Source organism: Thermobia domestica, chromosome 7, assembly GCF_964235325.1.
Source record: "Thermobia domestica chromosome 7, izTheDome1.hap1.1, whole genome shotgun sequence".
Classification (NCBI taxonomy): domain Eukaryota; kingdom Metazoa; phylum Arthropoda; class Insecta; order Zygentoma; family Lepismatidae; genus Thermobia; species Thermobia domestica.
This window is the reverse complement of record NC_137460.1, coordinates 57,439,689-57,456,905: the sequence shown is the minus strand read 5'-3', so window position 1 is coordinate 57,456,905 and position 17,217 is coordinate 57,439,689. Positions and strand designations below refer to the sequence as shown.

Sequence of the window (17,217 nt, the reverse complement as noted above, 5' to 3'; positions counted from 1 at the left end):
TTTGAACATTTTATGAACCTTTTACCATCCTATTAATTAGAGGTTTAATGCTTCGAGTCAGGGGTGAAAAATCTCATTGTTCAGCATTTCCGAGTACAGGTATAAGAACGATTGCATGCCATCTTTCTTAATGTTATTTATGAAGGTAAGGTAACCAATTACTACATTAGTTGGTGAAGAGATAGCGTGGAAGGCAAAAACAAAACGCTGCTGGAGGGAATCTGAGTAATATGTTGTGTTATGTGCTGAGGGGAGGGGCAGCGGAAATGAAGTCTTCTGCGCTAGGCGGCTGGGTTGGAAACGATAAAAACTATCCATGAAACGGGAGGGGAAGGGAAAAGGGAAAACAGGCTATGTGGACTCTATATGTGTTTGTGTATATGCCAGTGAAGTCAGTCATACATTGAGTGAGTGAGTGTGTGCAACGGGAAAGAAATGAGCGGACTAGACAAAACGGCACAATTACACGAAGCTGTTCGTCGAGAAGACATCGCGACGGTGGAACGGTTATTGTCAGAAGGTGCGGATCCGAATGAACCGGACTGGTCCGGTAGCGGCAATGCACCATTATTACAAGCGGCCGCTTTAGGTTGTGTTCCAGTACTAAAGACTCTCATATCCGCCGGTTGTGATGTGAATACCCGCTCTGCTCATGGTGAATCTGCATTACATTTCGCAGTGTCGTCTCGAAGCGTTATTCGGGATGTTGTGGAGACGTTATTGGACGCTGGATGTGACACATCCATCCAGGAGAATTTTCACGGGAACACAGCACTTCATGCATTAATTCGTCATCTCACACCTGGGCGGCAATCTATAGATAACTCCGACCACCTGTTAGAGACTTTTCAATGTGTGGCCGAGAAAAGCGACGTTAATTTGCAAGACCACCGACGTCGTACTCCACTACATCGCCTTGCAGCGTCGGGTTGCCGCTCAGTAGAACCTTTTCAAATCCTCCTGCGTCGCGGCGCCAATCCTAGTATTCAGAATGATCGTGGAGAAACACCCCTGGTAGAAGCTTTGGAACGTGACTGTCTCCCGGCTGCCCGAGTGCTTATTGAATCCGGAACTGATTTATCTAAAGCTACAAAATACCGAGAAACAGCTTTGCATGTTGCTGCAAGGAAGAATTTACCTGACATAGTTCAATTACTGTTGCATCACAATGCACCACCAAATGCACAAGATCTGCACGGAAACACAGCATTGCATCTTGCTGCTGGGAAAGGATACAAGGACATTGTGAAGTTACTGCTTGCTCGAAAGGGTACGGAGGTGAACACGCAAAATAGGGATGGTCTTACGCCGTTACACATTGCTGTAGAAAGTGGATTCATTATTGTAGTTCAGGTAATGTAAAAGTTCTTTTTATTATTATTATATAGTTGTTTGCAATATTTATGATAGTTTAAAGTTAAGAGCTTGATAGCTGTGTAGTAGGGTTGTTTAGGATTGCCGGTTGATTATTAAGTTCTATTATTTAGAACACTGTTTCTGAGCAGTCAGTTCGTCAAATTACTATATTTTTCTGTTCTGACTAGTTAAATCAATTGTAGATTACCAAGAAAAAAAAACACTCTAAAATAGGCCTACATTATTTTTGAAAAAGATGAAATCCTTCGGTTTAACGTCCTACGATTATGCTTTTTAGGCTAAGGTAGACGATGATTAGGCAAATGAATGATGGTGGAAGAATTGGTGGAATGAGAAAGTGGATGGACAAGGGAGTAATCCGAGAAAACTTACAAACATAATGTTGTCCACCATAAACTTCCTTGGCCGGGGCTCGAACCAAGGACCTCACGCATCTGGTAAGCGCTTTACTACTGAGTTGTCATGCAGCCCCCCTACACTGTATTTGAGAAAGTAAATTTGAAAAAACAGGAGCTCTTCTGGACTAATCACCTTTGTCAGTTCGTATATACTAAAGGGTTGAAAACAACTGGCTTACATTGTATATACATCAAGAAAATAAATTATATGAAGCACCTTATTAAATAATAATTTTAGTGATTTAGAAGGGAGAAAAGTATATGTTTGGGTCAATTAACCACGTATTAATTGCAATCAAAATACAGACATTTGCCATACCATCGATTTATTTATACGATTGGACCTTTCTCATGGCTACATAGGCCTACTTACCCCTTATACATGGAAGATAGGTTCGATTCCCGGTGAGATTAGGAATTAAGTTTCTGAACTTTTATCATTTTAGCCTGTCATGGATGAGGAATGATGCCCCTCTGCGATCACACTATCCGGGGAAATTGGAAGGAAATACCATTCCGGCATTTTCCTGATGTGGATGAGGAAAATTCAAGAAAAACGTTATTCAGGATGACTGGCCTGAAATAGCTTTTACACGTTTCGGACCGAGTATTCCCGCTGGGAATCGAACATGGGACCGCTCGCACCGAAGGCGAAAGCGTTAATAGTTACTCTACGCGGACCGCACGATTCCCGGTAGAGCAATCCTTATAGCCTCGATGCTGAAAGAAACGTTTAATTCCAACCAATCTTATTTCGATAGCACATTACAGATCCTACATACTAAGCACTATACAAAGTAAGTTGGTTAGTTGATTTGAGTTTTAGCATTCCTTTGAGCATAAAGGCTATATGAGACATGGATCTAGATCCTAATGTGAGATGTAAATCAGATTAGTTCCCACCGGGAATCGAACATGAGTCTCCTATGAGGGTGAGTAGCCACGGGGAAGCTCAATGCAAAATAGAGATAGGCTTACTTCATCCCGTTGGTACCGTATTTAGGGACCGATCAAGATATATAGCAGAAGGTGTTGCAGTTCAGAAAACCTATAATAACAGCGCCTTTTATATGTGAAGAATATCGTAGTTCTCGATAATTTCCACTTGGTTTAACTAATCATATAGGTAAAATACTTTGACGAACTGCCTGCATTGCAAATTAATAAACAGATAAATTGTTTGGGCATTATTTTCAAAAATGACTTTTGGTCATTGTTTCTGGGGGGGGGTCCCCGCCCCTCCCCCCAGGATCGGCGCCCTTGGTAATGTGCAAGTCTTAACACTTTGGAAGTTGTTTCTGTGAGCCCATATATTCATTCGACACAAGAAATTCAGGCATATTTCGAACACTTTTGAGGGGCATGGTGTCTTAGTGGTGTGTGGGGTCCCTTTTTCGATCCCCAGTCAAGTAATTTTGTGATGGACAACATCGTGCTCGTGAGTTTCCTCGGTGTAGTCCCGTTTCCTCCCACTTTCCAGTCCCGTATCCAGGAGGGTCTAGGGGGCCGGCCTCCCCCTAAATTTTTGCTTGTTCCCCTAAAATTTTCACAGTAGGCTTGAAAATGAACTATAATAAGGTGATACACTATAATATAGTTGGATTGCCTTCCCTTACTTCAGCCGGGCCCGTCCTACATTTTTGGGCTGGCTACCGCCCTGTCATTTTCTCATTTCAGCAATTCTTTCATCGTCATTCACTTGCTTTAATCTTCATCTCACTTAGCCTAGGACGTTAAAAATTTCATTTTTCGAGCACTCTTAGGGCAATTCCTTTTAAGCACTGTTAGGAGGCATTCTTGACAACCCTTGTTGACTGTTAAATAATGACCAAAAATAGTTTCTAAAAGTGTCCAAACCAGTAGCGTAGCTAGAATTTTTTCCAGGAGGGGCCAATGAAGGGCCCAAGAAAATTTTGAGGGGGCCATCTCCAATGAATGAAAAATTGTATTCACATTAATATATATATATATATATATATATATATATATATATATATATATATATATATATATATATATATATATATATGTGTGTGTGTGTGTGTGTGTGTGTGTGTGTGTGTGTGTGTGTGTGTGTGTGTGAATGTTTTCATCTTTGTTGTTCATGATTTTACTCTTTTACAGTGAAAATGTAAGAATTTACTACCTCAAACAACTAGGGTACATTAATACAATTGATTTCTAATATAAGTAGGTAGTTATTTAATCATGGCGTTTAAAATAAGTGTGGCTTGTTGATTTAAGTGGAAACAGAGAAATACACTTTTACAGGTAAAGGAAATAACTTATAGGTTCATGCCTCTACTTAAAAGAGGATCTTTCTATTCTTATGGGCAGCAGCAAACTTATCAACAACTTCATCAAGATCTAACGATCTAAATTCATTAAGAAATCAACTTTGGGTTTTTCTCGTCTTCATACAACTTAATTGTTTTGGGGGGATTTTGTGTTCACATTGGAATATTTCCAGATCACTTCCATAATGCTGGTCCATAGGTTCGACAATGTTTTAATTTAGGAAATTTTCAGTTTTTGGATGTGGAGCGGTGATTGATCTAATGATTTTGCTACGTGATCCAAAGCGTTTTTCCGTCTCAGTGATTGCCTTATCAACAGTAGGCAGAAAAATGGTTCTTAGTACATTATTTTTTAGAAAATTCGTTTTCTGCCTCCAAGAGATTCATCCAAATTGAATTTGTGATATTTTGAAGGCAAATGTCTAATTCGTTTTCACGAGGAACCCCTATAGCTTATCTCTTTCCGGCTCTGGAATTTCAAGACCATTTTCTTTGCATGTTTCCAAACATTCTTGATAAATTTGTTCGAATGTTGTTCGTTGAGAGTCATATTCTCCAGACTTCATCTTCGACAGCTTTTGAACTAGTTAGTCTACAAGAATCAAACCTTCTGACATATCTGCATTTTCTTGAGATAAGGCGAATCTCAATGTTGTAGTATGGCAGCAGTCATCTCAAATTTTATCAACCCGAAAAATTCCCACTTGTGTAGGTCACACTAATTTTCCGGATGGAATGATTGAAGTAAATAAATATCACATGTTTCAGCTTTGGTTTAATGCCGCATAATAATACCGCATCTAAAACTAAGTAATGAATTTGCCTTTACTTCATGAAAGTTATAAAGTAAGCACTATTTGAAGCAAAAAGAGGAAATGTGTTTTTCTTTTCGTAATATCAAAGGGTGTTAGAACAGACATTTCAATTGGGACTCCTTACACCAAAAGAAGCATACGTGGCATTTTTCTTTCTTTCGTTTGTTTACCTTCACAAGCTTTAAGAATTTGATGTGAATTCTAATATATAAACACTTCACAGTCATACCAAATGGCCAAATCTCAGCAATAGAACATCAACTTAAAATTCAGAAGATGATGTGATGATCCCTCGCGGGTAAATATTTCGATTGAGGAGTTCACCAAAATTCTTCCTCGGCGTCAGTAGGGAAATTTTTATTGCCCTATAGAATCATTTCCCTCATTTCTATCCTCTGAGCTTCGAATGTTTCAAAGCCTTAAAATGAATCCAAATGTAGTTGAAGCAACTTAACGCTATTATCCTGTAGTCGATACTAGATTTTAAAGGAGGGCCATTAGTTAGAATATCCTGTTAAAAATTCGTCACCACTGATTTACTGTTCTGCGTAATTCCTACAATGTAATTTTCTCAGAAATGCTGAATGCTTAATTTTCTTAGAAATTCATATTTTGACAAAGAACAAATATAAATCCGCGATAAAATTGGGTATTCACTGACTGAATTCACTGTATGGAATATCTGTGGACCAGTCTCACAAACTCCTCATATCTCTCTAATTACTAAACATTAGAAAACGGGATGAAACAACCTGGTCAGGGACTAACTACCACTTTTACACAAAATAGCATTACTGCCGCGAACAAGTTGTATCATCTCGGTGTCTTACCTGATGGTTAGTAATCAGGAGATTGTAGCACTGGCATTGATAAGCTTCAGAATTTCTCTAGAAGTAGTATTTTTGAGATTAGGGTACAGTTAAAATCGTTTAAAACAAAGTAGTTCTGAACGATTTATTTTAAAAAATCACTGATTTTTACTACATTTCCCCAGGCTTTAGTTAGTAATATAGGTCCACCAAACGCTGACATCCTTTTCCTTGAAATTCGCTAGTATCGCTAGTTATGTCATAGCAGAAGGTTTCTACAGAGTTGCCAACGGCTAAGAGCGTTAGGAAAAAAATACATACTAGAGACAAGTCCAGAAGGTAGTCGAGAGGGAGAATCATTATCGGTAGCAAGTACTAGGTGTAGGTAGTATTCAGTATCTTATTTTTCTCAAGCGATCTGGATACGAACAACAGAGAGAATGATTATTGCAGAAATAGGACCTGATAAAAACTTTTGTTCTATTCTTTTACTGTATATTAAACAAGACGGCTCGATATTAAGATTCTTTGAAAATAATAATAATAATACCAAATTATTTAATGAATGCTATGCATTTGTTCTGTCGCCATAATCAATGGAAATTAATTACTTAGTATACGAATTATAATAAGTAGTGTACGAAGACCTTTCGTTCAACGCAAATGTCATGTTTTACTGTAGTGTATGCTATTTGTAAGCAAGCATCTAGATGACTTTCAACATTCAAGTAAATGAGAATGCTGACTGATTTTGCTTTCTTTCTGATTCTTTGTTGGAAACAAAGAAGATAAGGGACAGAAGTTAAAATGAACATTCAGATGGTGAGATGATGGACAGGAGAGGTTGCATATGCGATACAGATTTCGATGAATTAGATCTTGCTGTACAACAAACAAGAGAGCTGCCTGAAGCTTTTTACTCGGAACGCAGACTACTGCAACATACGGTATTCTGCAGTTGGTAACTCTGCTGTTTCGGTAGCAGTTTCACTTGTGGCGACTTGTAGCGACTCCGTTTGTCAACCTATAGCAGTATCACTCTGTTTTGGGGGACCACTAGGGGGGCCAAGAATTTGAGCAAGGGGGCCTGGCCCCCCTTGGCCCTCCCCTGGCTCCGCCACTGGTCCAAACACTGATTTACTTTTGACAGTATGCTGAAATTTTGCTGTGTATGTACGTACAATCACCAGCAAATATGGATACACATATCCAATGTGCCCTCTGCTAAATAAGTGCCAAACGAATTGAAGAATTGGAATACGGTTTCAGAAATTTACGAAGAATTATGCTTCCTATAGTGTTGAGGGGCCAGAACCTTTATACTGGAGGAATATTAATTGACGCGTACAAGTTACTGACTGCCCGTGTAATAAAGCTATAATTACAAAGTTTGCGTATACATGGTCCTCTAATCCTAATTCTCAACCTACTCTTCTAGTCCAGATCTTAAATTTCCAATTTGTCTAACCTTTCTTGAACTATAGAGGAAAGAAATAATTCATCCTACCCCTGTTTTAGCGGCTTCACATAGCTAAGTAGTAAGTTAAGGTAAGTGAGCTAGAACCTTTCGGAAAGTACTCTCATACACATATATACGCTTAATGAAAACAGAATTTAAAAAATATAAGTTGAGCCACTCCGGCACTCCAAGCATTGACAAAATGCAACAGAATGAAGTAAAATGTTTATTTTTTAGTTTAACGTCCAACGATAATGCACCGAGGCTAAGGAGACGGAAATGATGACATGAGTGATAATGGTGAAATGACGAAAGTAGAAAGAAACGAAGGGTCCCTGATGGTAATGGTAGAATGTCGGAAGTGGGAGGAAACGAGAGAACCCTTAGAAAATCCACGCATACGGTGCTTGACCACCACAAAGCCCAATTGCCGGAACTGGGGTCGAACCAGGGACTCAATGCGCTAGAGGTAAGCGCTCTACCATTAAACCACCGGGGCCTCGCAAAATCTTTAGTTTAATGTTCCAGGAATAAAAGTCTTTAGGTTAAAAGCAGACGGATAACAAAGGAAAGTAAATAATTTTGGAAGATTTGGTGAAACGAGAATGCGTGAAGCAGACTGGAGAGCCGCGAGAAAACCTACTGACACGAAATTGCTTACCAGTGGCGGATCTAGCCTGGAGCCGGGAGGGGCTAGCTCCTTTAGTTTTTTGAGTAACAAAAATAATTTAAGCTATTACTTATAAATTTTTAAAAGTTTATAGTAAACTCACAACATATCTATCATACTCTGGGTTCTAGCTGTCCCCTCCCCAGTTTTTACCTTCTAGATTCGCCTCTGTTGCACACCTCAAGCTCATATGTCTGAGATCGAACTAGGAACTTCTTGCACCAAAGGACAGAGCTTTACCACTAGGTCAGAAGACCCGACAAAAAGGACATGTAGAGAGGCTTCTTATGTATTTCCATTTCAACTGGTGACTGTGCAACTTAACATAATCTTGAATGAAGATTTTCATATTTATATTTATAAATACAATGTTTTTGATAGCAATGCAATTAGATATTCCGTACCTATTGTTTACAGATATTCTATATTTCCGAACAATTGAAAATATCTCAGTGCTAGAATGCTTACCTCTGGTGCGAGGAGTCGCTAGGTCTATCTCAGGTCATATGACTTTGTGGTGGTGGGATTATTTCTTTTCTTTCCCACATTCTCATCCTATCATTCATTAATTTTCATTTAATCATCCTGTCTACCCTACAGCACAGATGGGACGTAAAACTGAAAGATTGTTTTCAAAATATAGTATTGAATATTGCTAAATTATGACAGGAAAAAAATCTTGAAATGGAGGTTTCTTTTTTATATTCCTTTTCCTCCCTTTTTTAAAAATTTCAATGACGAGTTAATCTGCCTGAAGGCTCAAAATACACTAATTAGATATTAATACGAGGCAGTGGCGTATTTACGATTTTGTTTCGGGGGGGGGGTGCTAACTTTCGGGAGGGGGACTTTGCCTGAAAATGTGAAAATTCTGCAAGATATTTCATATACTTTACTATAGTAAGTGAGATTTCGGGGGGCTTAAGCCCGGACGCCCCCTCTAAATACCCCACTGATACGAGGGGAAGTCAAAAAGTTCCCGCAATGTTATTGTAGTTTTGGCATATGTGATGCAATTACAGTGACTTGTAAAGCACAGTCCTTAAGTTGCCTAATTATGAATTTGACAAGTGTGACCAGGTCATAACAAGCAGTGTACGAGAAGTGTAACAGGATGCTGGAGTGCATGGTGATCAGTTGGTGCAATGTCGCAGTTCCAGCAACGTCCAAATCCAAAACATGTGCAAATTAGGGAGCTTCAGAGACTTTGATAGCCTTAAAAACAATTTAGCACCATCGGATGTTTGACTCTTCCCAAAGCTGAAAATGAGTCTCAAAGGCAAGGACGCCGATTTCTCTGTAAATTGGAGGGCGGGGCATTCAGATGCAGCAGGTATAGCTATATATGAGGATTTTACGACAAATTGCATTCACATTATGCCAAATATTGTATATTCATAAATACAATAGAGGGCCCACATGAGCTTTGGGGGGCCCGGGCCCCCTGCCCCCCAGGTTCGGCGCCCTTGCTCAAAGGTGGGCTAAAATATGAGATCAAAACCAATGCGACGGCGGTTGAAGTTCGCAAGATACTACAAGAGGACTTTCGTCAGCGTTTTCAGTAATAGCAGGAATGGTGGGCAGTTGTGTGTGTTTCGAAGGTGCCTACTTTGAAGATGATTAAGTAACCTTGTGCTAATCTTTTGATAATTAAGAGGTACAACAAAATTTCCGGAATTTTTTGACTCCACCTCGTATTTACTATCATAACTGGAAATATAATAGAGACCCCATAACTATGGTCAAAATAATCCCTTCCTGCCATTTTTTAATTTACTTTAGTTGATGACCAATATCGTATCTGCTGTTTTTTTCGGGGTTTTCTGGTAATCTATCACTCTTCATTTCATCACTTCTCTTATGATGATTCACTGCACTGCAATTATTCATCTGCTTTAAATGAAATGAAATGAAATCTTTAAATTTTACGTCCCACGGTTATGCCGGTTATGCTAAAGGAGACAGTGATTATGAGTTATGAGAAATGAATGAAATGGTGGAATGAAGAAAGTGGGAGGAAACGGGAGAACCCCGAGAAAACCGACGAATACGGTGTTTGTCCACCACAAAGTTCAATTGGGGGGAGCAGGGTTTGAATCCGGGACCCTATGCACCAGAGACAGGACGTAACTGAGAAATGTTAAGTAATACGATATTTCTATTCAAATCTTCCAAATTTTGGAGTATCAAAAGCTTGCCTACTTATGATTACAATAAATGATTTTTTAAAAATGGATTGGATAGGATATATCCTCTAAAGAAAACCAAATAAGAGCCCTTATATTTGAAATCCTTTGGTTCACTTTAAAACACCATTTAAACTTGAGAATTTCATACATCTGGTGTAATATTCCCTTCTCTCTACGTCAATTCCACTTTCTCATTCCGGATCGGATGCACTTATCATATGGGACATCGGAAATCATTCAGTCAATTCTTTGTAACCACAATACCAAGGTCAAGTGTCATGTGCACGTTTCCTTTGTGAAATGTTGAATGGCAGCAACAGGCAGACCTGAACGGATGTTAAACACAAAGAAAGAAAAAAAGAGAGAGATAGAATGTTACACGAGATGAGCTACTGCGAAACCTGTTTCCTAATCATGTTACATAATTAAACAAAACTAAAGATTTCGTATAATTTATATGACAAATTCCTGTATATAGTGACAGGCCAGTAGCCAGCCCAAAAATGTAGGGGGCCCGGTAGAGATTAGGGGGCCGACCCAACCATATTATAATTATCACCATACTATAGTTCATTTGTAATCCTACCGTGAAAAACTTAGGGGGGCAGCAAGAATTTAGAGGGGCCCGGCCCCCCTTAGACCCCTCGTGGATACGGGCCTGCATAGTGAACATCGGACCCCCCAAAAATAATAATAAAAATTAAATTTAAAAAAGCGGAGATTCTCGCGATTCTGATCGCACATCTCCCACTGAAAATCGCCCCATTAGTCGACTTTTAAGCCTTTAGCAATTTCGTGGCAAGTAGATTAGTTTAGTTTTCCAACTAACGAACAATATATGCTGTTAAGCAAAGTGTATTTGAATCTTATACATAGGCCTACCTCTAAATCATGTCAAAAACTAGTTATTACGCCGAAACCTTCGGCCCGCTGTACACTGTAACCCGTGCTTAATTAAAAGTTCTCCTTGTTTACATTTACCTACTTTTTTTTAAACGTCCACGAACCACTCCAAGCTCCATCTACACCACATTTTAACGTAATTATTGAAGGACTTCATTTGATAGTAAGTGGTAACACAGATAGCGACATCTACGAGTATTAGCGTCAGGCAAACAAACAATATCACAGTCAGCGACATCTATTATCGTGACGGTTTACATTCAGAGTGTGACGCACAAACTGAGATGATATCCATTTATTATTAGGATTGTGTACTTTAAATGGCACCCGAAAGTAAATATAGTATTCAAGAGAATTTGTGCATCTTTTAGGGTCCCCTTTACTATAACGGTTTGCGTCAACACAATGCAAAATTTGCACTTTAATTTGCGATAATAGGCATAGCAATTATCACCCCGCATGGGGTGGGTCCTGAAGGTTCGTTCTTCCCCCAAAATCTTGACTTTTCAGTAAATGTAGTCAGTCTATTTTCGGAGTGATTTTACAAATTTTAATATAATTTATCCTCATTCCAAATTTGCATACTCCCGAAATAAATTCCTGCATACGCGCCTGGGAGTTATAAAATGATTTCTGCACGATTTGTGTTGCATTTCGCTCCGCAATTTTTGCGGAGGCTGATACAATATGACGTCCTTCGTCTTTAGGAACTATTCCCGGCCCACGGAATATCGGTTGGTAAACATTTTCTGGGGTATTATATATAATGTTCTTAAAATATTGTCCTCTACTCAAACTACAAATGAACATGCAACGACATAAGAAACTAAAAAAAGTCTACAGACGCTCTGGTCATATGTAAAAATTTAGTTATATCGCATCAAGTTTGGGAGTTTGAGTTTCGGATTTTTGTGTTTTGCGTTCATATTGAAAACGGAGGTTATGAAGCACGGGTTAACGTGTGTTTCGAACTCTAGCTGGGGCTTAAATTCGACGCAGTTGATGAGTACAAAGGTCATAATCATACAAATTCAACCCTCAGATTAGTATGAGGTAGTAAATTTTTTCTTTAATTAAGGTTTTTGAGAACCGATATCTTAATTAATGAGTATTCTAAGAAAAGCTCAAATATTTTTTACCACGAGTGGCGAGGCATCAAGATGATATTCCCATTTACTCCACACACACTTCAACATATCTGATGAAATGGACTGGATGACAGCACTGATACGAACTTGCACTTCTTGCAGGTTTTGTGGCAATGGGAGTACATAGACACAATCCTTTCCGTAACCCCATAAGTCACTGAGCGGCAAGTCAGGCGACCTCGGCGGCGGCGAGAGATTTCTAAAACATCATTATTATATCCGGCACGTCCAATCCACCTTCCTGAAAGCCGCTCATTCAGATGTTCCCGAAAATATAAATGCTAGTGAGGAGGCGCTCCATCTTGTAAATAAATCAATTTCCTTCTTCTTCCACTTGTGAAAATAATCAATTAGTGAGCATGTAAAAACAAGTGTACTCACCTATTAGTGAGTACAAAGCAAACATGAGTGAATTTACCTTTCCTGTAACATGCACAAAAATATTTGAATTTTTCTTTCAAATGTGACCAATTTCATTAAATACGATTATCCAAAGCGACTTTAAACCACTTTAAAGTATTATAGTGTTCTTATGGACACGCTGTATATAGGCTTGGCTTATGAATTTCACTCCTCGTTCTATTGGGTCATCGACCTTGAGCTTGAAGGGTAGGTGACAGAAATGAATGATGGGATTATAACAATGAACGTATAAACTTAGTCTGATTACATTTCTAATTTCTCCATGAGAATAATAAACATGGAGAATTTCTCCATGAGAAATAGCTTGGGGATCACAAGGGCAGTAACCAGCAATCGGAAGCAATAAAACAGTAGGCGGTCCTTTTACACTCAGCAGCTTATGCATAGAAGGACCGCCTATTATTGCTTTATTACTTCCGGTTTGTCCGCTACCTACTGTAGTTTGATCTTTAGGGGAACTAAGAATAAATAAGTATAAAATATTAAGAAGAATTATACCTTGTCATATTAGTAAAATAGGAAAAAAAGCTTTTTAACATCTCGCAAGTATACCCTTTGGGCTAAGGAGATGAATAATTAACGAAAGTGAATGATTATGAAATCATTAGTGAAATGAGAATGCGGGAGGAAACTAAAGAAAATCCACGGACATTGAGTTTTTACCACAAATTCACATGACCTGAGACTACTAGGAACACCTCACACACCAGAGTTGAGCTCTCTCTACTACTGAACCACCTTGTCCTATAAAATATAAAGTGCACCGTCCTTAACAACACGATGATATGATTTAGATTTATGTCTAATCTTCCATTAAGCTCTAACCAGTGGCGTGGCATCTGCCCCCGCAACCCCCGCAGTGCGGGGGCCCCGAAGTCTTGCGATGAATAAGATTTAAAGAAGTAGAACTTCAATCTTACTTCTATCGGCTTTACAACTAGGGCCTCTTCTCTATACTTTGCGGGGGAACCCGCAAAAGTGTGCTACGCCACTGGCTCTAACTTTACTCCATTTTTCGCCTACCATACCAGACGAATATTCGCATTAAGCTCGAACATTCAGCACATCTTTCCAGTAAGGAAAATTAATGTAACAAGTACGAGAGATTTGTGTCTGATTTGATTTTTAGTGTAGTTGAACAGTAAATTCTGAACATATACCCAGTACACACTGTAGATCTATTTTTTAATCCTTTATTTAAGATGTAGGTCCTCTTGCATTCCGAAGTAAACTGTATTACAGGGAGATTTTATCTCTAACATTCTTAAGAAAACACTCCCGACTACCTGTGATACATAGGTTGGAGAATACTTGCTGAATGTAATAATATTCTTCCAGCATTGTCTAATGTTAAAGTAGTTCACCTAGAAAAGAATTTCATCTTTTTATTTTATTAGTATACCATTTATTAAAAAGCATGTTTCTCAAACTCAGGGAGGGCAATTGCCCCCCTACCCTTGCCAAATGACGCCTCTATCAGTTGTAGCAATTGGCTTGGGAGTAGATAACTTAAAAATAGTGTACAGATTCTGGTCGTAATAGCCCCTATCAATGCTACATCATTTCTTCTCATTTCATTTAATTCATACCGCTATTTTTTTAAAAAAAAAATCCATATGCGTAAACAACAAAGTTAACGTTTGTAAAGGTAATTAAAATATCGTGTTAAGTAATATTTTACACAAGAAATAAGCACTTGTTGACGTTTAAGAAGGTCATTAATTTGTATAAGTCCATTTGTATATAAGGATGCAGAATTAATATATATATAATAGCAATCTTTTCTTGAATAATACAGTAATAAACAAATATCTTTTCAACAAAAGTTGTATGCGTTTATTCAAACGAATAAAAGAAAAAGAAAAGTGAGAGAGAGGGGGATAGACCGAGACTTTTAGTATGAAATAACACTTTACCTTGATATTATTGTTTCTTTCTTTTGATTTTTACATGCTATTTTATACTAGTATGTTCGTAGTCAACATAATAAACATGTGGTTAAGAATAATAAAATTTTGTAAAAATATCTACCTGAACGAAATTGCATTGTTTTATATACTCGTAAATATACAAAGCGAAATTCACGTACTAGCGAAATCCAAGTTGAATGTGTTTGAAAATACAGTCTTGATTAAACTTTTCCAACAAATTAGACGAACAATCAAACGGGAAAAAAATGTATTTACTCCACAATACGTGTGTACGCATCACGAAACATCTTATCAGCATTTCGTTCTTGAAATTTAAGATGAGGGAGATACGTATCATAGTCTGTATCAGGGGCGGATCCAGGGGAGGGGCAATCGCCCCCCAGAAGAGGAAACTTTCATATTTTATATATAAATAAACCCATCCATAAAAAGTTTGGAGCTCTTAAAAGTAGTTCTAAGTAGCAGTATTACTACCGACCGCTTTCTCCCAGTAGTCGGTCCTGGATCCGCCCCTGGTCTGTATGGACGGAGTGCACAGACAGTTAAAAAACGGTAGTGATTAGAGAATTGATACATTAAAAATGTTATTTAAAATAATGTGTGATTATATAGATCCAAGAATATGCCAATTTCATTAATAAAAGTGTACCAAACCAGAATTACTTCTTTTCTTTTGCATTCTCGATTTTATTATTTAAAAAAAAAAAAAATGAATTAGGAAAACCTATTTTCAATTGTAAATATGTGTAATGATAAAAACCACGTTAGAGCAAAATCCTATTGTTCAAAACCGCGTTATGTAAGATATAGCTATATGAAAGATCTCGGATGCTCTCAAAACTATTATCTGTTCCGCCTTACCTGTAAACCGCAATAAACAAACCCAAGTGTAGCTAAAGCAGGCTGGTTTACTCGTGGACTTTCGACGCTTGTACACTCCTCCGAAAAATAGTTCACTGCTTTTATTACTTTTACTATGAAATAACTTACGAAACTATGGCATTATTATAAACCAGTTGATAATGCTCCAAGAGCATTGCCAGAACGAACTTAAAAAGAATGGAGAGATGGAGCGGGAAGGATAACTGTCATTGTTTCTAGATGTTAAAGTAATCTTTTTATCCGCACTTGCTCTTTCTCGCAAAAATTTAGCAAATATAATCTCTCTATGAGTTACAGTTCTCGAGATATGGCTGCTTAAATATCTAGAAATTCGAACTTTTTTGGCCAACATCTGGGGAACGGTGGCCAGTTGGCCATTAGACAGTTAATCAGTGGCCACCGGTTACTATTTGGCACCAAAATGTTCATCCTCTTAGGTATTGATCAACACCAATATGATTCTATGTGTGATTTACGGTTCCCGAGATTTGGTTCCTTAAATCTCCCGAAATTGGAACTATCTTTTGGCCAATATCACAGGAACGGTAAGTCATAGAGAGATGATGTTGGTGTTAATCACTACCTAAGAGAATGGTAAACATTTTGGTACCAATATTAATTGGTGGCCACTAGCCAACTGGCCATTGGCCAAACCAGTGGTCAGTTGGACAGTGGCCACCGGTTACTATTAGGTACCAAAATATTTTCCAATCTCTTAGGTATTGATCAACATCAATATCCCCTCTCTTCAACTTACGGTTCCCGAGCTGTGGCTCGTTAAATATCTAGAAATTGACCATTTTTTGGTCAATATCACGGGAACCTTAAGTCATAGAGAGATCATATTGGTGTTAATCAATACCTAAGAGGATGGTAAACATTTTGGTACCGATAATAATTGGTGGCCACTGGTCATTGGCCAAACCAGTGGCCAGTTGGACAGTGGCCAGCAGTTATTATTTGGTACCAAAATATTTACCATCCTTTTAGATATTGATCAACACCAATATGATCTCCCTATGACTTACGGTTTCCGAGATATGGCTCCTTAAATGTTTGGAAATCGGCCTTTTTTTTTTTTTTTTTTTTTTTTTTGCCAATATCTGGGGAATGTTGAGAGTGACGCAAAAAAAATGAATCACTTTCTTTGATACTTTTTGATGCTCTATTGAATGCAGGGTTCAAAATTGAAAAAATCGCAAACAATATAGACGAACAGACGGACAGACAGACACAGAGAATTCAGTAATGAACTGAAAATGACAAGAATATTATACAGATAATCTCTTAATGCTATCGAGTATGCTTAATGAAATAACAAAAATATTATATTTAAGTATACGTAGTGATTATGGCGCTGAGTCAGCGGTGTAGGTGTGTTCTACGTTTTATACTGCAAGTACTCCCCAAGAGATTGATTTTTAAAATCCACATTTAAAAAATTCGCTTCTTCCCGTGCGAGATGGGAGTGATGGATCAATCACTAGCCAATCATATTTTTGAACAGTGGAAGGATATGAATATTGTTGTTTATCTTCGTTTAGAGGTAAGGCTGAACAGATAATAGAGTTACCCACAAAATGAAAAAAGAAAAATCTCGTCTCCAAATAGATATAAGAGTGAAGGCGAGAACTACACTGTCAAATTCGAAACAGGATGAGAAACAGGACAAATCTCGAAACTAGACTCAAGAAGAAGCGATAAATTTCTCAAGTCTTGTGGGTAACACTAGTTCATCCAAGTCTTAGATCTTAAACATTGTTAAAGTGTTACATGTTTCATAGTATAAGAACTACGGATTGATAAAGTGATTATGCAAACACAATGAGGAGCATTTATCAACGTTTGAAGATTCAAAAATTCATTACATAATATACTCCAATAATAAGTATATGGTTCAAATATTGCTATATTAC

General features: G+C 38.0%; 1 protein-coding gene across 1 annotated transcript in view; it reads left to right on the top strand.

Moving 5' to 3' along the window:
* Nucleotides 1-305: 305 nt before the first annotated feature.
* The window catches only part of LOC145690130 (uncharacterized), a 125,763-nt gene continuing 108,851 nt past the window's right edge, over nucleotides 306-17,217 (top strand). The window contains exon 1 of the mRNA XM_081764714.1: nucleotides 306-1,353. Coding sequence (XP_081620840.1) covers nucleotides 436-1,353 — 918 coding nt within the window. The 5' untranslated portion in view covers nucleotides 306-435. The remainder of the gene's footprint in view (nucleotides 1,354-17,217) is intronic.